At 40.7% G+C, this 25,726-nt stretch overlaps 1 protein-coding gene across 1 annotated transcript in view; it reads left to right on the plus strand.

Annotated features, from left to right (window-relative positions):
* The window catches only part of LOC308120496 (attractin-like protein 1), a gene marked incomplete at both ends in the record, with an annotated part of 279,677 nt that overhangs the window by 82,168 nt on the left and 171,783 nt on the right, over positions 1–25,726 (plus strand). Inside the window, 2 exons of the mRNA XM_080481128.1 lie at positions 7,209–7,457; positions 8,662–8,799. Of these exons, the coding sequence (XP_080337254.1) occupies positions 7,209–7,457; positions 8,662–8,799 (387 nt within the window). The remainder of the gene's footprint in view (positions 1–7,208; positions 7,458–8,661; positions 8,800–25,726) is intronic.

Raw genomic sequence — 25,726 nt, forward strand, 5'->3', positions numbered from 1 at the left:
TTTCGACGCCCCGCGACAAGCGATTGCCCCGACTTCCCTCCCAACATTCGTCATCTGTTGAGCCCGAGCTTCCTCCGGGTTGTTTCTGTCAGCGGCGACGACTAATACCCCGGTTTCAACGGAGGCTTGCATATTGGAAAGGTGATGGGGAAATAAGAACACAAATAGTTCTGTCTGTGGTTGAAGTCGTATTTCACTTCCAGCCGACGTCGAGGAAACGCGGCGTCTTAATATTTGTTGTTGACGGAACTTTAAAGGCGCTCGGTCTCCGAGTGACTTGAAAAAGTTTGAGAGCGAGTGATGTTCTGTGGCGACGTTTGAGATGCAAACCCCATGTCCTCTTGGATTTGACCTACTTATTCTACATTTATCTGCGTGAACTTGACAGAAACTCCACAGATACGACGTCTCCTGAAAAAAAAAACGTACAACATCGTGTACATACCCTGGAAAACTCTGCCAAAAAACCTGAAGATTTCTATTCATCCATCTTCTATAAGTTTTAGTTGCAGAACGAATCTAACATTTGGGAAAAAGGGAAGTTTTAGACCCTGGAAAAGTCACTGGTCAGTGCAGCTATATTTTGACTTATGGACGTAACAAGCTTGTCTGCGGAGTATCTGAAGAAATAAACATTAGAGAGTAGATGTAAACTTCACGCTGAGAGGGAAACAGTGTGAGCTTACCTGTAGGTTTGCGACAGAAACAATTAACGTATGTTGAATATTCTGTAACGGTTAAAACTACGACTACCGACACCAGTGTCGAGCCCGATACCGCACAGAGTACTCGTGCTCGGAAAAGAGTACTGCACGACATCATCTGTCATCAACATCACCTGCAGTTTAGGGATTCTTTGATCGGCTCAAATTAGCAGAAGAAACTACAGAAAAATTAAATGATTAAAATGGCAAGAAAAGAAAGTTCAAACAAGTAAAATTGCAAGAAACAGTTTGAGAATGTTTTTTATAAAATAACTAAAAAGCGATCACAACCAAAATAATAGATAAAAAAAAAAAAGAAAAAGACCGCTACAGTATTTTATAAGGATGAAAATATTTAAAATGGCTTAAAAAACTAATATAATGATCTAAAACCTCTGGAAACTAAACTGAAGTAAAACTGATAAGAGGGCTAAAATAAAGGGGTCAAAGGGGCTAAGATGAGTTAAATAACTAGAGTGAAATGGGCAAAATGTTAAAGTAAAAGAAAATCTTTGAAAATTGCTTAATTGGCTTAAAAAGGGTGGAATTGATTGAAAGTAAACAAAAAAGAATTAAATTGCTAAAAATACTACAACAGGTGAAATAGCTCAAATGACTATAAAGGACAAAAAAAAAAGTACGATAGCTGAAGTATTGTTGCTGAAAATGGTTGAAATTTAAAATCACAAGACAAAACATGACCAAACTAAAAAAGTATACCTGAAATTTCAGACACAGTATGTGGATGCATCAAGACGACACGTACAGATTTATGAAGAATGGACTTCTTTGTCTTTTCTTTTTTTTGTCTCGAGATGATTTTTGTTTTGTGAAAAAAAAAATCTCGTCTTCCTAAAACATCTGGACCTTTATAACCGCTGTTTGAAATACAAACCAAATAGCTTTTCGACGTTAACGAAGCCCAATCCAGGAAGGAAATGATTGAACAGGTTGATTTCCAGTCGCTCACAGAACTCATTTTCATTCCTCTGCAGGAGTGTGTTCACAATGCTAATTTATCAAACCTGATTAAAGCTGATGTGATGCTTCACGTTTTCCTTCTTGTTCCTGCCGAGTCACACAAAGCTCGCCTGACTAGACAAAACCTCAGCATGTCATCAGTCCAGAAATCAGCCTCCCTGCGTTCTATCTTGACAAGTCTTCCCCAAGGACCAAAGAGCAGCCGGTGGTCGACACGTCCGCCCGGTTGGGATCGCATGTTTGCTTTTATTTATTTATTTTATTCATGAAATAGGTTTTCTTGGCGCCTCGCGGGAGAAATAATCCAGGCGGCAGCATTCAGAAGGACATCGACTCTGGAAACAGCCCGCAGCTACTATCATGTAACAGCGAGAGGTTCTGCTTAATCTTTGGTGCTGTTAACTAAAACTAAAGCCTTGGAAAGCCCTGCGGGCGCGCACGCACACACGCACACACACACACACACACACACACGCACACACGCACACACGCACACACACACACACACACACACACACACACACACCCCTCATGCTCGTCTACCTCGACTGCACCAGGCAATAACCCCTCTTAATTCTTTCCATGTGGAACACAGATGAAGCCTGATAATTGGAAATGCTATTAAAAATAGAAAAAAGGCTCGGGCGTACGGAGCACAGCAGGTAAATTATATTATCCACACAAACCCGCTCTTATGTAAGTCAACATCTGAGGACTGTGCTGTCCATGCTGGAATTAGTCTCTGGCTCTCCAGGCCGTCCCTGTTTTATCTTATTTCGGCTGGCTTCAAAAGTAATCGATCTGAGTTTTTGCACGTTTGGATACGTAAAGAGGATTCCTGGACACGTTCTTAAATTAAAGACGAAGCCTCTCTATCAAGCATTGGTACGTGCTGTAATCGTTCATCTTAATAAACTGATATCACTTATTTAATTGATGAGTACTAACCTGTAGCTACTTGCCGATACCGAGTACCCACAGGAGTACTTATTAAGCCTAATTTACACTCCATATACAAATGAAATGCATCTATGCGTTGCTGTGAAAACGGTCTCCGTGTAAACTGGGTAAAGCACAACTTTTCCAAAGCGCTGCTGCTGCACATGCTCAGTAGACGGACAATAACAACAACGATTTACGATACTTGAAATGTTGTGTAACCGGGGCCTCAGCATGTCGATTTAATGGCGTGCATGTGACTTCAATTTGTCTGGGTGTTTTGGGGGGTAAATGGACTTTACATGGTTAATCACATTCACCCACACATTCACACTGTGCAAGGCATGTGGACAGGGGAATTAAACCTGCAACCTTCCGCTCTACCAACCAAGCCATGCCGCACCATGAAAAGCTTAAGCAAACAAGCCATTTCTACTCATTTCACCATTTCTCAAATCAAATTAGAAGTAAATACAGATATTTAATGGCCCATAATAAGTACCTCGTGATGGTACTCGGTGTCAGCAAGTAGCTAAAGGTTACTATTTGTATTTATACTCATCCGATAAAAACTTAGTATCGGTGCCTGGTAATCACTCATCGGCTTTATTGCAGTCGGGTATTTTCAAGAGCGAGCGCTCCACTGTGCGCGCAATTTATAGTATTAATGCAGAAGATGATGACTAATCCTCCCCTTCCCTCTCCTGTCTGGTCATTCATTTTTATTTTTTATTTTATTTTCTATACTTCTGTTATTTATCTACTTTTCTATTAAGCTATTTTTTATTAAATTTTTATATTCATTATTTTTTATTTATCTATTTATTTATTTATTTATTTAGCCTTAAGTTCTGTTTTTAGTGGGCGGGTCTTTCCCCAGTTCCTGCAATAATATGCTTTATATTTAAATCAATGACCTTTGTATGTAAAAGTAACAGTCATTTGCTATATATATATATGTATATACATATATATAGAAGATTAAAGACTGATAAATGAAGAACTAGCAAGAAAATATTGTCAAAAATTGTCGAAGAATGCTGTGCAACTGCCACCACGGCTAACATAATCTTTTTCAGCATTTCTACCGTTTCCGTGGAAACAGATACCATTTTCAAAAAGTCGTCGTGTAAACGCAAAACTTTTAGGAAACAAAAATGCAAAAACGATCACTTGAAATGTTTTCGCGTACACCTGGGGCTTAGTATGTTTATTTAATGTATTTCTTAAAGGTTTCCCAAAAGCATTAACATTTCTCTCAAGTACTTGAGAGAAATGTTAACGCTAAAAGGATTGTCTGTCAAGAAAAGTGCCTTTTAATCTTTTTCTACATGTTGAATGGCTGCAGATCAGATCTGATCTGATCAATCACACCGTGTTCAGTGCAGAGGTCAGGTTGAACTTCCTCCGAAATACTGCGAGTGGATGGTACTTCTGAAAAGATAAACACGCCCGGTATATTTATTGGGTATTACCGGCCGGTCTTGTGTATGTAAATATGTGCTCTGTGCACGGAGGACGCCCCACTGTGTGCTGGATTAGTGGCGTTCTGTTGAGCCGCCTTCCTTTGAACTATATGGAAAGATCCAGCGAGCCGTCAGGAGGGAAAGTGCAGCGGGAATAGAAGGTGAAAGTAAGAAATAATAATAGAGAACAGAAAGAGTAGGGAAGACAAAAAAAGAGAGAAAATAGAAAGGTTTCATCTTTTGTGATTTCTTTTTTTTTGGGGGGGGGGCGGTGTTTTAAGGTAATACAGAGAAAAACATCTAATTAAATCAAAGTGACAGGAAATGGGTAGGAGAGGGTATAATGGCAAAGAAAGCAGCGGCGGACGAGCATGAGATGAATTGAAATAGAGAGAGCGAGAGAGAGAGATAGATAGAGAGAGAGAGAGAGGGGGAAATAAAGGAGGATGAAAAAAATGTGGCAGCGGGGAGATAAAGAGTGAATTTGCTGGCAGAAGTTTGTAATTATAAAAGGGGGGAGACAGAACAAATGAATCAGCATTGCTGCAGCTGCATAATGCAACGAGGTGGTTTGCAAACACACACACACACACACGCACACACACACACACACACACACACACACACACACACACACACACACACACACACACACACACACACACACACACACACACACACAGAGAGAGAGACGACAAGAGGTGTGTTTGTATGAGAGAGAGAGAGAGAGAGAGATTCAGCCAGAACATCTGTGGCTTATGGAAATGGATCGGGTTCAAAAGAGAAACAACTTCAGGTGGAAAAAACTAATAAAAAATAAAAAAAAATAAAAGCAAATTCCACTTGACGTTGTGTTTGAATATCATCTCGCCGGGCTAAAAAGAAACACCTGGGATGTATTTCTGTTTCTCGTGCGTCGACCTCACGTCCAGTACGTCTCACCTGTGAGACTCTTCTAGTATATAGAGTGTGTGTGTGTGTGTGTAATGAGACTGTCCCTGTCAGATCTGGGGTCGTCAAACATGAGGCCCGTGGCCCAAAACCCGCCCGCAAGAGGCTGTATCCAATATGGCCGAACCACCAAATTGTCAATTTTTTTTTAAAGAAATCATAGATTCTTTATTTTAATTTTTAACCAACGTGTTCAGAGCAGTGACGACACGGCATTACCATGGAAGCCATCAAAGTAGCGTTAGTCTCAAAGTCACGCTGTCAGTTTGTAAAAACACCCAGAATGCAGCAGTGAGAGTTTTCTGGACATTTTACTGTATTTTGCACTAAAAGGTTTCAGTAAAATGTGATTTATTTATTTTTTTGTTGACATTGTAGTCATTTTCGGTCGTATTATATTTCGTTTGTTTTGTCTGTAATGAGCTGCTGCTTGTCTTGGAAGGGACACTCTTTTTTCTGGTGAAATAAAATAAGAAATAAAGGTTAATATGGAACTATTTTCTTACCAGGCCGGCCCACTGAACTGAGACGTTTGACCCCCCCCGGACTAAAACATAACGAGAAAAAGTATATTTACAGTATTTTCCTTCTCTTTTGCAACGTTTTCCAAACTAAAATCTACCTCGACAGCAGTCGGGCTGAAGTGGAGACGATCTGTTAAATAAACTCTGGAAGGCGTCAGGATGATGTCTCATGCCTGTCACCTCCTGCAAACAAAATCTCTTCAGGATGAAGATTTATTTATATAGATTTATATATATATATATATATATATATATATATATATATATATATATATATTCTTTTCATTTCCAAGCATTTAAACGTCATGCCATCAAAAACAAAGGCGTCCTTTTTATTTCTGTATATTTTCTAATTTGCACCAGTGAATTGTTTCTGAATGTCACGTCCGCTTTGTGAATACAAAATACTTCCCTGGACGCGCGGCGCACTACTGGAAACGAAAAGGCCAATTTCTAGATAAATGTTTGGGGGGGTCAGAGAACCGGAGTGAAAACCTCGGTGGAGGGATTACTCCTGAAGGCGTTTAATACGGAAGAAGGAATGCTGATTAAAAAAAATGTATTAAATTCAAATTTCAAAGGGTTTTCTTGTGATTCAATTGGTAAATATTTATATGTAAATCACCCTTTATGTCATTAAAAAAAACAAAACAATTGAAAAGGTGTTGCTCAAAACCATCTAACATACGTACATAATGTCCCTCGCGACTTGTCGCCGTCTAATTTCCTCTAAATTCCTCTTTTCGTCATTGAAATATAGCAAATTAACGGCTCGCGTACACAACTCCCTACTGACATTCCGGTTTGTATTACGTCCAGTAGCGAGCAACGTGATTGGTGATACCATGAGGCATATACATTTTGAAAGGCGGCCTCTGATTGGTTCGTAATTCTCTGACTCATCCTGGTGCGTTGAAATGCTGAAGCGGAGAGGAGGAATTTCCTTTTCGAGATGCTGAGGAATTTTTATATATACATATATAAATAAATAAATATATATATGTATAGATAGATAGATATATAGATATATATATGCAGAATCCTCACAGGTGGTACTAATTCTATGGACCTATGATCTAATTTTTCATTTCCAAAATGTTGACAAATGTTCGGATATCTGTACATCATTCACGTTTTTTATTGAAAAATAAAACATTCTTTGTTATGAAAATGTTGATTTGGTATAAGTTTGGACAGTCACTCTTGTCCCCCGACCAGGTTCATTATGTGTGACTGTGACATTCTGAGATCTTGGGACTCTGAGCGTTCAGAGGCCTGCAGATAACAACTAAGATCCAATAGTCAATTACAAACTAATAAGAGCTGAATAGAAACTATTTCAGAGTTCAGGGTCTACAGGTGCTCAGTTTAGGGGTGCAGGTTGAAGCAATGCGCCAACTACTAGAGTTTGGACACCCAGAATTTTTGGGTGGACGTCCAACACACCAATTTCTGCGTGACGAGACGGCGTCTTAATAACAAGTGTACATGCAGGTTATCCACGGAGCAGACGTCAGATACAACTCTCATGATAAGAGCTTGTATGGACTGTTTTTGTGACTCAAGTTTACATAAATGAATATTTTAGTATCTATATATTTTTTAAAAAGTCTTCCTTTGTGCTCTCCTCCTCTTGTTTCCAGCCCAGAACTGCTCGGCCATCAGGACGTGTGCCGAGTGTCTGGAGAGGGTGGAGTGCGGCTGGTGTGGCGACCCAAGCAACACGGGGCGGGGCGTGTGCATGGAGGGCTCGTACCGGGGCCCGCTGAGGCCCGCACACCCCAGGGCCGGACCCCGAGACCGGGACCGGCTGCGGGACCGCGACATGGCGGTGGACCAGACTCTGTGTTCGTCCGACCGAGGCTACAACTGGGCTTTTATCCAGTGTCCCGGTGAGTCCGAGTGAAAACGCACCGTTTTTACAGAGACAGGAGTTGGAGTTGGTTTTTTGTGTTTTCCATCGTTTCCATGGAGATGGGAGTCTGAGCACTTTCGAAAAGTTGCATTTTCCTTCGCTTCCACGGTGACGGAGTCACAGTGTTTTCAAAAAGTTGCGTTTTCCTCCGTTTCCACAAAGACGGGAGTTGGAGGCTTTTCAAAAAGTTCTGTTTTCCATCGTTTCCATGGAGATGGGAGTCTGAGCACTTTCGAAAAGTTGCATTTTCCTTTGCTTCCATGGAGATGGAGTCGAAGCGTTTTCAAAAAGTTGCGTTTCCCTCCAGGGTTTTGATAATCATACATGATGGTTCAATTCTGCTTTCATCATGTAAACCATCTTTAATAGTTCTGGACAGTTATAATGTCGACTAATACTACATTACTACTACTACAAGTACCAACAGCTACTCGACGACTTTAGTTACTTCCTCATTGCTTACTACTTTTTGCAAAACTAATTATACACAAGAAAAGTCATTCTTAACATTTAAATGCCACTTATAAACAATTGATGATTATAGTAAATCATCTAAACTTATAATAAACAGACCTTTTGTAGTACTTTATGGTCTGTCAGTGTATTCGACAGTTTGTCTGAAATGCATCTAATAAACCTTTTTTAGTGAACTTTTATGACACAACACAAACATGTTGTAGTTCAGTAGTACTCTGCAATCTTTCATATAAGTTCAGTCAAACATTTATCCTGATACGATCATTTTTAAAGACCGATGTGGTGAAATATGTACAGTTTTGCAGTTATTAGCAGATCCTTTACTTTATAAATGTCCTATGATGGTTTTTAAAGACTGACTATGTTACGTTTTAATCTTGAAATATCTTTCAAAAACACTCCAGGTTAAAGTTTCTAGTTCAAGTATTCCAGCGAGCAGCCTATAAATGATTTAAAGTGAAAACTAAATATTAATGGCATTTGGCCCCTCCCATCTTCATTCAGCACTAAGAGACCAGAGATGTTTAAATGAATAAAATGTATTATTATTATTATTATTAATAACATTATTAGTATCGTGAGCTGTATGTAGTGAGTTGTTTATTTCTGTGTGTGTGTGTGTGTGTGTGTGTGTGTGTGTGTGTGTGTGTGTGTGTGTGTGTGTGCGTGTGTGTGTGTGTGTGTGTGTGTGTGTCCTCCCCCAGCGTGTCAGTGTAACGGCCACAGCCGGTGTGTGAACGGCAGCGTGTGCGAGAGCTGCGGGAACCTGACGGCGGGCTCGCACTGCCAGAGCTGCATGGCCGGTTACTACGGCGACCCCACCAACGGCGGGAAGTGCAACGGTGAGTTCGAGGAAACGCCGCTGACCTTTAATCCCCTTTTCGGACGAGCTCGCACTCGTCCCGATGCTCTGTTGAAGGCTGCAGAGCGTGCAGTGGTTGGCGCCGTCGTCACACGACCAGAGGACCCCGGGTTCGACTCCTTCCCAAGTTTGCATCTTGTCGCCTGTGCCGAGATTCACTTTTTCCTTCCATTGTTACTGAAGTCGGGAGTTACTGAGGCTGCATTAGCCTCCGGCGGCCTGTTGGGGGCAGCGTTGAAAAGATGTGATCTCAGGTTCATTAGTCTGCAGCCTCCAGCTCTGGAGCCACATGTGGCTCTTCAGCTCCTCTGTAGCGGCTCCGAGTCACGTCAGCAAACATTTGTTTACTTTTTTTTTTTTTTTTTTGGTATTTAATGCAGATTTGTTTTAAAGATGCTTGAATCTCCTGTATAAAATTAGCTAAATAAAGTAAAAGAGCGAAGTTGGCCAAAGCTTTGATAAAGAAAAAAAAAAGGGCAAAAAGAAGAAACAAGAAAAACAGAATAAAAGGAGGAAGAAAATAAAAAAAATTAGTTAGGAAAAATTTGAAAAAAAATAAGAAAAGGGAAAAAGAAAAACCAAGCAAAATGATGAAAGGGAAAAGGAGGAAGAAATGAAAGTAAATAAGATAAAAATGAAATGAAAGAAAGGTAGAAAAAATAAAAAGGAGGAAAAAAGAAAACAAAATAAAAACAAAGTGGAAAAGACAGAAAATAAGAAAAATGGAAATGAAATCAAAGGAAAAATAGGAAGAAAAAAGACAAAAATTAAAAAAAAAACAGCAACTCCAAACAGGTAAAGAGGCTAAAAAAGCCCAGATGTATAAATAAATTCACATTGTGAGGCGACGCTTCATTAATGCAACCTTATTTTTTGAATTTACAGCTTTTATTTAGTTTTTTTGATGTTTTTTCCTATTTTAGATCATTAACATGTTTTGCGGCTCCAGACAAATTCAATTTGGTGGAAAATTGCGAAACGTCGTTTGGTTCTAAAAGTTTCAGAACGCTGAGAGAAAATCTCCATCTTTTTTTCCTGAAAGCTCCTTGTCAGCACTTCTCCTCGCTCTTTAATGACAGGTCCGTGTGTGTGTGTGTGTGTGTGTGTGTGTGTGTGTGTGTGTGTGTGTGTGTGTGTGTGTGTGTGTGTGTGTGTGAGAATGAGAGGGCGGTGCAGTAACATCAGTCCTGCTGTGACAGATGTGTGTTTTGTCTCGGCATTAAATCGCTCTTAATCATTTTCCTATTTCCTGAGCGACTCCCTCGTCTGTCCCCGGCGGCGGCGGCGGCGGCGGTGGCGGCGGCGGCTCGCAGTCAGCTGATAGATGCACGCCTCCTCCGTCTCTCCGTCTCTGTGCAGGACGGCCTTCGCTGACACTTTTTATTTCTTTTTTCACCCTCATCGCTCCGCTCTGTGTTCTGGACGTTTCTGCTTTCATTTCCTCACAGTTCATCCATGATCCCTTCCTTCCTTCCTTCCTTCCTTCCTTCCTTCCTTCCTTCCTTCCTTCCTTCCTTTCCTTTTTCTGCTCCCTTTTATAAAATCCCTCACTTTTACACCTCTTCCTCCTCCTTATCCTCTTCCTCATCCCCTTTCTTCTCTTTGGTCATCATTGTCCTCTTCCTCATTCTCTCCCTCCTTATTCATTCTTCTCCTCCTTGTCCTCTTCCTCCTCTTCTTCCTTCTCTTTCATTGTCCTCCTCTTCCTTTTTCTTTGTCCTCCTGCGCCTCCTGCTCCTTTTACCCTTCTTCCTTCACTTCGTCATCCTCCTTTTCTTCCTCCTCCTCCTGTTTCTCCTCATTGTCCTCTTCCTTGTCCTCTTCCTCCTCCTGTCCCTCTTCTTCCCCATTCGCTTTTCTCCTCCTCTTCTTCATCCCATCTCATTGTCCTCCTTGTCCTCTTCCTCTTACATTGTCCTCCTCCCCTTCTTCCTTCTCTTCCTCCTCCTCTTCTTCTTCCTCCTCCTCCTCCTCTTCCTCTCGTCTCGGCCCATCTCTCCTCAGTAATGTACCAGTTAAAGTGAATTTGTCGACAGGTTTGTGTGTCATCACCTCCCTGAAGCTTCTTTATTGGACACGCACGCACGCACGCACGCACCCTCCGTCCGTCTGTCCCTCCTTCAGTCCATTTGTCGTCCCCCGTCTGCGTCTGTCTTTATAAAAAGGGCCGGTGGATTTACCTTGGGCCAAAGGGCTCGGAGGCGGCGATGTGCGGCCGATTAGAGCGGCTGAATGACGGAGAGACGACTCCGTCCCCACCACGGGGAGGGAGGGAGGGAGGGATGGAGGGAGGGAGGGAGGGAGGGGGGGAGGGGGGGTCCTCGGCTCACAGCGCCGCAAAGAGGAAAGGAAAGGTGGAAGAAATGAGGGGAAAAGACAAAAGAGAAAAAGATTAAAGCGGTCGGCGAGACACACAAGGTTAATGTCGGCGTAAAAGGACAGTCGCCCTTGGATGGAGGGACGACGGAGGAGGAGATGGAGGGATAAATGGAGAGGGAGAGATGGAGGACGGACAGAGGAGAGGGGAGTCTGTCCATCCCCCGTCCCGTCCCTGTGACAGATGATTAACTAACCTTGTCAAACGTGGATGTAGTGTGTGTGTGTGTGTGTGTGTGTGTGTGTGTGCGCGCGTGTGCGTGCGTGTGCGTGCGTGCACGTGTGTGTGTGTGTGTGTGTGTGTGTACCGTTCACCTTGTGCTGCACACAGAATCAAGCGCACCCTGGATGTGAGCTCAGGCTCGGAGGCCCGACAGGAGGCCGACGCCTCCTCCAATGTTGTTGTTGTTGTTTATAAAGTGTGTTCATCACGACGAGCGTCGCACCGCGGTGTGTGTTCTCTCGCTCTACAGACACCTTGATGGAGCTCTGCACCATTTTTTTTTTTTTTTTTCAAAAAGCTTGAATCAGATAGAAATAAAAACCCGGAGATCCAGCTCTTATTATTATTTGAGTTTTAACAACAAGAAACCAAACTGGACTAGTGATGATTATTACATTTCTATCTTCATTACGCAGAATAAAAACCACTGAATTAAACCCGAGTAGCACAATTAGAGTATTGGATCGAGCCAACAAACAAAATATTGTTGGTGCGGCGATGTAACGGCGACGTCGGCGCTCCTCTTGTGTTCTCTCTTGTTAAACTTCGCAACCCGGCGCTCGGTCGCACAACGCTCTGCCGCCGCCGGCGCCTCCCGCTCAACGCTGATATTGCTTCTATAAATTTAGCATGATTCACATCAGTGTCCTCCCGTCTCCCGCCTCGCCGCGACGCTCCGTCTCCCCCTCCCACCTCGCCCCTCGCTCGCTCTCCCTCGGCGAAGACTCTCCCGTCATGGCGACCGTCTGAAATACCGCACAAGTTGCACGCCGACTGCAGGCGGTGAAGACGAACCGTCCGCTCACCTGTTTTTTTTTTCCTCTTTGCTGGCGTCCTGGAGGAGCTGCGGGGGAAGTCGTTAGTCTGCATCAAGCTGATCTTCGTCCAGGCGACACTTGCAGCCCGACTTCGACCTTCAGGAGGCCGGATCAGTGAAATGACGGCTTAACGAGCTTTTAATATGCTTTTTTTTTTTGTTTTTGTTTTTGGGACAAATAGAAACTAGAGCTACACTCGGTAGAGCGCAGACCTTTGCCAACATTTGTTTGCGGAACCGAGTTAGCATCGCTAGCCTGATAGCCGTTAGCGCATATCGATGCCAACTAGATGGGACATCACTGTTTGAAACACTGAGCAGGGAGCGTCTCCATGGCAACGGACGCTGATCTCCTTTGATCTCCCTGAGGTGCCTCTCTCATCCACTTTGTAGGGGACTTTTCTTTTTTTTTTTTTACAGTTTTTAGGGATTTAATCGCAAACAGTTAGCTTTTAACGTCCCAAAATCAAATCGATTGGTCCTTGGATGAAGACAAATCATCTCTTTTTTGTCAATAAAAGTTTTACTTATTTTAACAGAATAGCTTGACAAACATTTTCACATATCACAGATGTAGAAGAAGCATATTACTAGCCTGTCTGAGAGAGTAAACAGAAGAAACAAACAAATACGACATAAAGAAGGAAAAAAACTAAATGGGAAAAAACGTAGTATAAATAAAGATAAGCCATTCATCCTACAACTTAAAGGCAGCCCCCACCCCTGGCACCCCCCTCATGATTCATACATATTCAAAGTGCCTATATATACAATCCCATATATGACAATACCTATCTTTCCCACAATGCCTTGCAACCCTTGAAGTAACTACAAATCATCTCTGAAGATTTCATGCAATTCGTGTGGGTAGTTTTTACGAAAAGTTGGTCAAATACATGCATACAAAGATATATGCATACAAACCAACATTTAAATACACGCCGGCGAAAACATAATCTTCTCGCCCAACTTTCGTCGGCGACGGTAAAAAGTTGTTTTTTAATGCAACTTTACAGCGTGTTCCATTTGCAGCCTTCAGCATGCGTTTTCCCCGTCACTCACAGTGTCGCTTTGATTCCGATACTGCACGCTGTTGCATCACTGCATCGGCTCAGGTCTCCATGTTTGGTAATGTCTCGCTAAAACACTGCAATCCTCGGTAAATACATTGGAAACAGCTTTTACTTTGGTGGAGGAATGACAGTGAATGTCTTGATTTAGTGATTTTTGCACTTTGTCATCATCATGTTTGACAGCCCCTTGTCGATATTGATAAATACTTTAAAACAAGATGTAAATCAGTGGATGTGTCATGAAATGAAAATACAGAGGTGGACTGGTGTTACTGCAGGCTCTGGCTCTTCAGTCGCTCTGTAATCGTGCCATGGAGCTTTGGGAAAATTTTATATAAATAAACATTTTCCTTTCATTTTTATCTAAAGGTAATACAACACTATTTTCTCAAAAATGGTATAGAAGAAGAAAAAATGGCAACAAAAAAAAAAACAACCAAAAAAAACTGTTCAAATAGCTAAAACTTCTCAAAAAATGATAATACAGAAAAAATGCTTAAAATGGTAAAATCGCTAAAAAACTATCCACAAAGGTTAAGATTGCTAATATAGCTAAAAAGGTTTTATTAGGAAATGCTCAATGGATATTAATAAAGAGTCCAAAAATAAAATAAAAATTACGAGATGCACAAAATGTCTCAAACTGGAAAAATTCTGAAAAAAAAAATAAGATAAAAAAATTACTCCAGTTTTTAGAATGTAAAGCTTTTTTTTTTTTTTTTTTAATGTTTTTCTTTTCATTTTTAATAATTAACATGTTTAATGGCTCCAGACAAATCTTTGGGTGGTGCATGTTGCGTGCATGTGTGTGTAGTTTCCTTACAAATACAAAACAACAGCGCCAACTCATGTCCTGGCACGGCCACTACATCGTTTTCATTGTTTCAGCTCGTTGCAATGTGAACGAGTAACTTTTCTGAAACAAAAACATAAAAACCATGTTTTCACTTGGGGACAATGGAGACTAAATAACTTTAACTGAACTTCATGATCAACGTTGACGATTGTTCACGTAAAGTGTATCGGTACAGTTACAGTATGTCCACAGTGTTAAGACAGGAAAGAAAAACACTTTAAAGTTCTCCTCTTTATGTTTTCCTCTCACGCAGCAGGCCGTTTTCTCGCAGTTGCCAAAGTGGCAGCAATGCAAGGTCATTAAAGCACTTCAGAGGCTCTTCAGATTAGAGCCTTTCGCTCGCCTCCGCCGCTAATGATAGAGCCGTGCAATTGACCAAACTAGTCAACATTCGACTCAAACATTCCTTTTTTCACTTCATTTATTATTATTTTTTCCTTGCCCTTGTCCTGTTCGGCAGCTTGGGCCAACAATATGATGTGATTGAGAGCCTTCGGAGTCAGAACAGTTTTTGGTCTTGCAACAGGGAGAGACCTGGAGTCTCCTCCTGTTGCCTCCTCCGTCAGAAGTTGGCATGGCTGCCGTACACGACCGGGGGGGTACGCTCAAAGAGAGAGAGAAGAGAGGAGAGAGAAGAGAAGTTGAGGGGGGAGGGGGGAGGGGGATAACATACAATATCCTTGTTGTGCTACATATATTATTTGCAGTTATCACACTGATCCAAATACTTCCCAACTGTTTTTGGATTAAACCAGCCTGAGCAGCTCTATCTAGACAGTAAAATGATTTCTTAGATTAACCAGCCTGAGCAGCTCTATCTAGACAGTAAAATGATTTCTTAGATTAACCAGCCTGAGCAGCCCTATCTAGACAGTAAGCTGATTTCTTAGATTACCCAGCCTGAGCAGCTCTATCTAGACAGTAAAATGATTTCTTAGATTAACCAGAATGAGCAGCCCTATCTAGACAGTAAGCTGATTTCTTAGATTAACCAGCCTGAGCAGCTCTATCTAGACAGTAAGATGATTTCTTAGATTAACCAACCTGAGCAGCCCTATCTAGACAGTAAGCTGATTTCTTAGATTAACCAGCCTGAGCAGCTCTATCTAGACAGTAACGCGAAGCAGGAACATGAATTAACAAAGAGGCAACAGCTCGCGTCTTCTGCTTCTCCATAAAAGCTTTCAGCTGGTTTTTACACGGTGGCCTTGCACTGCTTTTACTCAGCAAAGACCATCATGTACTAAACATGTACTAAAGAGCCAGATCAGTATTTTTCAGATAAACTGAGCTGAATATAAGCTCACAGCTACACAAGAGTGTGTTTTCATTTCACGGAAAGTTTCACGTTTACGCAAAAAACGCTGAAAAGGAGGTAGTTGGACATGAGTTGATACTCTTTTTTTTCAATGAAAAATGCCCGAGAAATTAAGATATTTATTTATACAGATAATCTATTTGAGAGTCACATATGATATTATAAAAGATACAGTTTTTCCTCGATATTGTGGATTTTATCACTCAATTCAACTCAGATCTCTTGATCCATCCATCCACCTCGTCATCCTCCCAACCTGGGCTTTACTGACTGACGTCCTGCATTAAACCACACTTTATTCTACTTTATTCTACTTTATTCTACTCACAGCATCAATCATGTATTTTTCCAGTCATTTTTATGTACTTTTAGTCATGTTTTAATTCTCCTTTTCAGTTTTCACGAATGCATGCTACATCTTATATCAATCTCTAGATATGTGATCGGTAAGGACGACCTGATCTTATAATACTTCTTACAAGAAGCTTAGGAGTAATGATTATTTTTTCCAGCTTAATAGTTAAAGTAGTTAGAGGTCAAAGAACTGAAATAATAATACAGGATTAGTTGTGAAGATTGGTGTTGAAAATACATCTTAAATGAAATATAAATGTAAAAATAGATATACAGTATAGATTTGATGCTTAAAACAGCAATTTTGACTTAAATGAACTAATTAAAAATAATATATATATATACTTTTTTTTTCAAACACATAATTTATAAACCCTTAAAAATAATAATTATGAATTAACTGAACCAATTGAGAAAAATACCATTAAAAAAAAAAGACAAAATAAAAAAAAAGACAAAAAAAACCAATTAAAAATTGAACAAAAATCACCTTGAGCATCATTTTATTACATTACTGATATTTAAATATATAAAAATGAATAAATCTAAAATTATAATTATTAAGAGCAATTAAATGTAATGGGTTTTTAAAAAAAAAAAGACATATGATGTCCATTCAATAAAGAAATGACCTTTCCTATATGATTAAACTGGGTTTTCTGTCTGTCCAGATCAGATTTTAAAGGATTATAATCCATCACATCTCCATCACCCTCCTCATCTTCCTCATCAATGTCACCTTCTCCCTGCAGCTGACTCCACTATTTCTTTGTTCCCCCTCTGATGGGGGGGGGCATACTCTGTTTAATGAAGGGGGCAGTTCCTCCACACGAGGCCAAACGGGGGCAGATGGCGTCAGATGAAGAGAAATATGAACTCACACATGCAGAATTTGCGTACGAAGACAAGAGGTGATTCCTGCGTCTTGAATCAGTTTTTCCCGCCTCAGCAGAATCCGACCCGTGAACCTTTGAAAGTGAGGGAGTTCAAAGTTTTGCACTCGGTGTGGATTTTAAGGCTCATTAGCCGGGGACAGTTTGAAACATAACGGCTGACAGCGTCTCGTAAATTTGATTTCTCGATGATTCACTGGAGTTATTGAAAAGGTTCAGAAAGTGTTTCGCTTTATGGTCTGTTGCAGGCTTTTTTTTTTTTTTTCTGCGAGCTTAACTTCGTGTATATTGGAGATGCTTTTAAATGTTTTTAAATAAATGACACAATATCAGAGTAAATGCTTAAACTTAGTAGTTCTGCCGCTTAAATGAATTAAATGCTGACTCGGCTATTTTTAAAACACAAACATTATTTTACACCCGTTAAAATCAAGAGGGCTTCACGACCCTCCAGGAAGTTTTTGCCATTGAATTCATCATGGGACTGAGTGAAAGTCAGGATAGGTTGAAACGTTAAAATAAACATGTGGATTTTACTTTAAAAAAAACAAAAAAACGGTGATAAAGATTGAAAATAAGAAAAAAGTGTCAGTAATGAAAAGATGTAAAAACGGAATTTCATTCCGATTTTTAAAGGGAACATTGATAATTAATTGCAAAAAAACCCCCTATAAAAACATTAATTAACTAATATATAAGTAATTCACCAAAATCTAAAGAAGTACATTAAAAAATATTAAAATATTTAAAAAAAAAAAAAATGTAAAAATCAAATAACTCTCACTCGTGCATGAAAACCCACTTTAACTTTTACACTTCAACCATTTACACGTCAACATTTCAAATGAAAACGCATCTCTTCAAAATGAGAAACGCTGATGTTGTTTTCGTGTCGGGCCACTAGTGGGTGCTGTTTGTTTTTTTTGTAATGAATCCACACACACATGCACGTGGAGAGCCATTTCTACTTATTCTTGGCAGGTCAATAAAGTATTGTTTGCTGTTGCATAATGTGGACACTTGGTGGCAGTAGATTGGCACAGATTTTACATGTTAGAGGGCAAAGGTCACAGGAAGAGGAGAGCACCGGTCAGTGGATAGAAAACTGAAACAAACCAGCAGGCGTCTGGGAAACAAATACAACTTTGTATAGGAAAAACAGGTATTTCCATCATTTGACTTTCATAAAAACAAATAAAAAAATTTAATAATTTGAAAGAAGGGAATGATTCATTTGCACAGAAAGTCTAACATTTGTAATTCGCTGCAAAAAAAAAAAAAAAGGATAAAATGTGTAGAAATGGGAGTGGAAATAAATCAGGATTTAAAAATGAAGCCCCAAATAAACAATGGTTTTAAACCAGTGTTGTGCCAAATCATCCAATCACACACACACGTTTAATGAGCAATGTATGGATGCTCTTCACACTCATCCTGACATGCAGCCTTCTCAACACCTCTCACCGCTTCGTTCAATGAACACGCTCCGGAAATCGACGGGTAATTGTGACGACTTGAGATGTGACTCATTATATGAAACAGGAGGGGAGATAATAACCAGGTCATTAAAGCTCTCCTTGCATTGATTGAAGGGGTTAAAATAGACCTCCATGGTAATCATTTTCCCATTGTTAAAGTGTTAAACACTAACAGAATGACCATAAATCATCGTTGCCTGAATTTAAAAGCCATATTTTAATTTAAAATGATTGCAAACTCAATCTAAAATGCTATTATTGAGGTCCTTAATGCAAAAACACACATTTCAGTAAACAAAGTGGCATTTAAATGGTGAGATTAAAAAAAAATGTTTTTTTATTAAACATATGAGTAATTCAGTTTTTAATGGATTTTGTTCTTTGCAAATTTAAGCTCAATACAAAGGTGAATACAGTAGTGCTGGGGTCTGCTTAATCAGCATCTTGTAATTAGTTAGTTGGAGATACTAATATTTTTACACCTGAAAACCTTCAGGGGAAAAATAAAGCTCAATTAAAAGTGCCTGCTCTGTTTAACTCCTTAATCTTTCTCCATTTGAGTAATTCAGTTTGAATTTTGTATTTGTTACCAAGTTCCTATTAGCGTAAAACAGTTTCCATAAAAAAAAACAAAAAACATCAAGTATTATTGTATTTTCATTAAGATTAAGAAGCAAAAGTTTTCAGTTTTGTAGATTCTAGTCAATTTAAGATCCATTTATGCCACATTTCAACAGAAAATTTAACATTTTATTACATTTATCATGTGATTACGGTGACTGTCAACTATAAAACCACCAGTATGGACTGGGAGTCATGACATATTGTCCAGCGACTGAGCATGTGCAAAAGAACATTTTAATCCAGCCATGGTGCACATGCTCAGTCGCTGCGTTTCAGAAAAGCGCGTTGTCCTCCATTTCCACGGAGACAGGGTATTTCAAGAAAGCTGCATTTTCAATGGTTCTGTGCGCCGCTGTGGCGTTTTACATTTTCAGTTTGAAACTTTGTCCCGTAAACTGTGTTTTAAATGTACATTCATTACCATATTTTCTGGAGTAAAACTTTCAATTTCCTAAAAAAGTTGTATAACGAAAAGAAAGAAATATAGATATAAGTCATACCGGCGTATAAAACACATTTATTTTCCAGCACAGAACTTAAAAAAAAAAAAAGAAAAAAAAAAAAGGTGTGACTCATAGTCCAAGAAATACGGTAATTGTTTGCCTTGTTCCATCCTGAGCTCGGGCTGTTGTTGTTTCCCGCAAAAAAAAAAAGAAAAGAAGATTAAAAAGCAACCTGTGCAACTGTAGCTGTTCCGTGGCTTTTAGGAAATCTTTCAAACTAATGTTCAGCCGCACAAGACTTTTTATTTTAGTTCTCCTCCCTATTAAGCTATCTGGAGTTTTATTACTGCGATCCCCTCGGGAGGGAGCCGGAGCTCACTGGAGGAGCAGATAAGAGGTTCACTCGGGTTTCTTCTCTAATGTTTTTCTCTCTGATTTATTTTCCCGTCTCTACCTGCCTCTGACTCACACACACAACACACACCCTTGTTGTGTGTCTGTGTGTGTGTGTGTGTGTGTGTGTGTGTGTGTGTGTGTGTGTGTGTGTGTGTGTACGCAGAGGCAGCGGGGTGAGAAATTATCCTCTCTTCAGGGGGGCTCGCACAAGACAAGGGAAATATGATTTATATCAAATCAGCCTTTTCATGCTAAGAGATCAGGTTTCGTTCTTCTGACGCAGGTTTTCTGTCTTTGTCAGCAAGTGTGAGGCGGCGCGATGGCCCCTCCCCTCCGCCCGCTCCACGCCCTCGTCCTCCTCGTCCTCCTCTTCCTCACCCCTCCGCTCCCTGCAGCCTTCACCTCCGGTGGCTCTCTCCCAGACTTCACTCACTCCCAATATGAAGAAAAACTCCTCACATGACCCCCGTTTGCGCCGCAACGTTGCCGCTCAAAACGTTTTGAAACTTTACATTTATGAAGTTTTCAAATTAAATTTCATCACATTTTATTTTTTAGCTATTTACGATTTTTCTTCTTAAACCCCTTTTTAGTAGGTTTGAACACTTTAATCGTTAGGAACCGAGCACGAAAGACCAGGCCTCCGCAGGAGGATCAGGAAATGTAAAAATTAACCCCCAGAGTTCCAAAAATGTTCTCTCTAGCGCCACCTAGAAACACTACAACCGCCACCTAAAAACACTAAAACGACCACCATGACCCGTAGGAATGTCGTAGAGCGATCAAACCAAAACTAAATTGTTCGTCTCATTGAGACCTACAAGTCATGCGCTGATACCCCAGACCTAAATCCAACAGGAAGTCTGCAATTTGCCTTTCAAAATAAGATTCGCAAACGCTATCTCCTCTGAGGGCGAATATCGTATCGGCTTCAAAACCCTATTAAATGACAGAGGAGACTCTCCTGCTCAATGATCTGGATCACTTTTTTGACCCGTCAAGCAGTTTTGTTTTTATTAGCCGTCAAAGTTCCGAGCGCCGATTTCCTGCCGCCTCCTTCCTCTCATGCAAATACATGGGAAAGCCAAAATGTCTCTTTAAAACAGCCGTGACAGAACACCCCGAATACGTGGCGACTGTGGCTAAACCGTGACTCTGAGCGACAAAACGAGCAAATCAGAAGAGCGACAAGAACCTGCCGAACAAGACGATGTCACACACGAGGGGAAAATTCCATAAAACATGACCTTTTTGACGAGAGAGGACAATGCTGTCATTTTTTTCCCCCCCACGACTTCAAGCAACATTTATCATTGAGTCTGATGGAGCAAAATCGTGCGTCGGCGTCAAACTACGCCTCCTAGTGTCTAAAGTTTACGTCTGACTGCTTCGAAATCCACACAGACTGAAAGACAACAGATTTTCCTCTCAAAAAATGAGAATTTTATCAAAATATTTGCCCTAAAAACTGTGGATTCAGAGGAGTTGTTTGAAATAATAGGCTGAGATATTAAAAGCATCAGGTTATGATATCAATGTGATGAAGAGCAAAGCGATCCGGTTATGTTGTCATAACCTCACGTACTCCAAAAAACATTTCCATATTGGTAAAACACATGGAAATAGATCATAATTGTGGATTGAACTTAGAAATATTTATTGAAGCTGAAACAAATATCTGATTTGAAATGACTTTCCCTAATGGTCTCACTTGTAGTAATTCCTTTGAGAACCTGCAGATCGATTATTTTCCACCTTCATAATCAATGTAGGTATTACTAGTTCACCTGTCAGAGGCACCACTCAGGCTCGTCTGTGATCGTTCTGTTAGTAACATGCAGATTATTTTTAATTTATTCAACTTAAATGATTATTTCAGATATGACGTGAAGGCATTTATAAATAAAACCCCTTCATCTCGCGGACACATTCATTATGTGTCGCTCGCATTTGAATTTCGGAGCGAAAGCTGCTGATCAAGCGGTAAATTCGGCCTTGGGGACTGTTCAAGGATGCTGCACCGCTTCAGACGAAGCCGTTTCATCTCTGCTGTCAGGGTGCCGTCAATACCTCTGAAAGCACAATATTCAAAGCGGAGCGGCTTTCAGCCGCATCCACAGAAGCTTTTAAAACATTGATGCTGGACGGCTACAGGACAGCTACGTGACCGCAAACAGCTTTACTCTTCATCCCCGTGATCACCGATCCAAATATTGCGATTTTCTCACAGAGCGATCGAGAAGTAAAAAAAAAAGAAAAATAGTTGCCGACACGCCTGTTAGAGCCTGTATGTAACAACGACCCCGAATTGTTATAAAATAAAATGGAATAAAATCTGAAATGTAATAACTGGTCGATAGTAACACAAGTAATGAGCTCAAAATATAATGAAGGTGTTTTTTTTAAATTACACCTAAAATGTTGTAACTGGTCAGTAATGTTATAAAGAAGAAGAATTTAAATGTGATCTTAATTTGTTTAATGCTTCTACATTAATTAGTACTAATGATTGGACGAATAGATGTTTTTAGAGAACAGAAGACCATATATGACTCGGGCAACAACAGTTACACATAAAAAGAGGTTTACAAAATAAATACTAAATAAAATTTGACTTTAGGAGCCACACAGTCCAGTTTCACCTTGAACAGGCTGGACTGGTAATATTTGCTATAATAACCTTTAAATTTACACTTTAAAGTTTTGCTTTGTCGTGGCGCAGTGTACGCGTTGGAATTGTGTATGATTTTCCAAGATCACACAGTTACTACTGGGAATGACCACAATCTCAACAGAAGGTAAATTTTAATGAAACCTTCGGCTGGAAATGTAAAAAAAAAAAAAAAAACCCTCCTATAAATCCTATATAACTGCCAGGCTTGATGGTTTGTGCGGCCGGATTTGGCCCGCGGGCCTTACGTTTGATGGTGTTAACTGAACACGTCTACCGGAGGACGAGGATGGCCATTACCCGGTCCAGAGCAGGACTCTACTGTGAAGGTGCAGACCTGTGGCGGTGGTGTATTTGCGTCAATTAAAGGAAAAAATTTGAATTAAAGGAGCGGAGGCGAGGATTTAGGAATGGACGTAGAGGAAACCCGGCATGTTAAATATTATTGCTGTTGTAGGTAAAAATGTTGCTCTTCTTTCTTATACTTAGTAATGATATCTGATTTTAAAAGCTTTTTAAACTGGTTCATGTTGGTGCTTTGTTTTATTTCATCAAGTGATGAAAGAATCCGTTTTAACCCAACATGCGATTACTCTTCTGCAGTGATTCTTGTATTTTTCGTGCAGAACTCGGAATCAAAATCAAAACCGCCCTTTTGTTTGTGGTGTTTTTTGTTGTTGTTGTTATTGTTGTTTTTTTCTTTTGCACCCAGACCTTCTTTTCTTCAAGTGTCACCGGCAGATGTCTGCCGATGACTGCATGTTAGTATCGGCCGTGTCCTTTTACCTGAATCAATACTGTGTGAGCAGCAGCGGGGCGACCCGGGCCGGAGTGCGCGTGCACGCACACACACACACACGCACGCACGCACGCACGCACGCGCGCGCACGCACGCACGCACGCACACACACACACACACACACACACGCACACGTCTTTTATCTGCCGTCTAGAAGCCACTTTTTTTTGTTGTTGTTGTTATTCCAAGCCCTGTTATCTCCCCGAGCTGCACAGTTCTACTGTGCATTTCTGAAAAGGCTTTCTGTTTTTTTTTTTGTTTTTTTTTGGTGGCGGGTCAATCTCATTTCAAGTAATAGATTGGGTGTATTTTTGCTCATCGCCACCTTTTCGCGTTTCTGCATTTCAGGTTAGAGAACATCAATTCCACTTTCATCGCGCTGACATTTAAACGCCCCGCTGAGCTCGAGCCGTGTTTTTCCTCCCACTCCAGCTCGCTTGAGAATCTAAATATTTAAAGCCACGTTTAGGGTGTGCTACCTTGTTGTTGTTGTTGTTTGTTTGTTTTTTGTCTTAGTAAGCGGTCAGATCGGAGAAGAGGCTGTTTTCCCCTTATTATCTGTCTCCTGCTTTACCTTGACCTGAGCTCGCCACAGTTTTATTATGGGACCTGTCCGTGAGCCAAGTGGAAAGCATACGAGCAAAGTCAGTTCAGCTGGAGCGAGGCGAGAAAACACAAACACACACTCGTAGACGCAGTGTAAGACGAGGGTACAGTCAGAGCAACGTGTAAATAAAACCCGTTTATAACCTCTTGTCTGGATGTAATCACTGTCCGAGGAATTTGTTTTATATAGTAATAAAAAAGACATTGCATTGAATTAAGCAAGTTTATTAGATTCGATTGCATCACATTTCGTCTCACACAAGAACAGGAAACAGGAAATCTCTTCTATCAAGAAGTTCCCACCTGTTGGGTGGAGGTGACACAAGGGTGGAGGTGACACAAGAGCCGCAGGATGATTCCCCCCCCCCCCCCCCCCCCAAAAAATGAAGAGCAATTTGTTCCTTTCCTCTTTCCTTTCCTTCCTACCTTCCCTCTCACTGTGTGTCCTGCTCACTTCTCCTCTCGCTCTCCCTCAGCGTACACGTTCTCACCTGGAAGAGCTTTACCCACAATGCTGAAGGATTAATGTGTGCATACGGGATGCTCAGCTCATGTGTAGGAGACGATCCGTGATGATCAGTGGAAGTTGTTTCGGAGAACCTTCTGGCCAGGTTATCGTTAGACTTTGTGACTAAAGCAGAAACATCTCAATTTATAGCTCATGGGGCTTTTTTTTTTTTTTTTTTTTTTTCAATTAGAAAAAAGATTTAATTCGGGACCATTTGACTTGAGGTGGATTTCACATCAGTTTTTCACTTTTAGAGCCACAAATGACAGAAAGTTTGTCAGACATCAGTGTCTTTACTCAGTTGTTGTCCGTTCGTGGGATTTGCCATAATCTTGTGAATAATCTGACATGACATTCACTTCAACCACATTGCTGTATGCTGGAATAAAGCCATCTTACTATGTGCAATTGTTTCGAGCCAAAATGTATACGATTTAATCGATTTTGGGCAAAAGCAGCCGAAGACTCTAAACTCAATGACTTTCAGTTGGACACTAGAAAGACTAACAACAGTCAAGATAGTTGTTTCAGGTAGGCGTGCATGATGGCCACTCAAGATGGCTGACTGAAAGGTATTCAGCGATAAATGCCAGAAAATGTTGAAACGGTCAGCTGCCAGTTAGTTATCTATCCGTTTTAATTTCCCACACACACAAAGGAAAACTAGGGTCAAGATAAATAACTCCGTTTTAGTGAGGCCAATCACAACAACTAACTCTGTCAGTTATACCTAAATAAATACTAGTATAAGTTAAAATAGTTGTATGGTTATATGAGTAGTTTGTCATTTTAACACCGAAATGTGGCATGTGGCAGCGCCAACAAGAGGCAGAATACTGAGCTTTTGTACTGAGTTGGGCACATGTAAGGTTCAACATTAGTTAAGATAGTTTTGTCCTGTTTTCAGTGACTCTCGCACAAAGTCCAATAAGAGTCAGGATAGTTTTGTATTGTATACAGTGCGGCACAACTATTCAATTCAATTCAATCCAATTTTATTTGTAAAGCGCTAAATCACATCAACAAACATCTCAGAGCCTCTTACAATGATAGAGAACAACAGAACCCAACTAAACCTTCCAAAGCAGCAGATGTAAACAAGCAACAGTGGAAACCAGGAAAAACTCCCTCGCATGGAGAGAAGTTCATAAGAACTCCCTCTTCAGGACGAAACCGTGGGGCGGACCCTAGACTCTGGAAGGGCGGCCATCCGCCTTGACCGGTTGGGGGGAGAAGTACATGGGATAGGACAGGGAGAGAGAGGAATAGAAGAGGGAGAGAGAGAGGAATAGAAGAGGGAGAGAGAGAGTGGCAGACAGGCCAGATAAATAAAAATACTAAGAAAAGTCTATGATGAGCGTTGGTCTGATGATGAACCAATCTCAGTCTGGAGTTTAAGGGCCGTGCCGTTACGGTGGGGTCCCGGTGCTGTGGTGGTGTCGGGTAGTAGGACCGTGGTAACTCCACTCTGG

Source organism: Lipophrys pholis, assembly GCF_963383615.2.
Source record: "Lipophrys pholis genome assembly, chromosome: 15".
NCBI classification, from domain to species: domain Eukaryota; kingdom Metazoa; phylum Chordata; class Actinopteri; order Blenniiformes; family Blenniidae; genus Lipophrys; species Lipophrys pholis.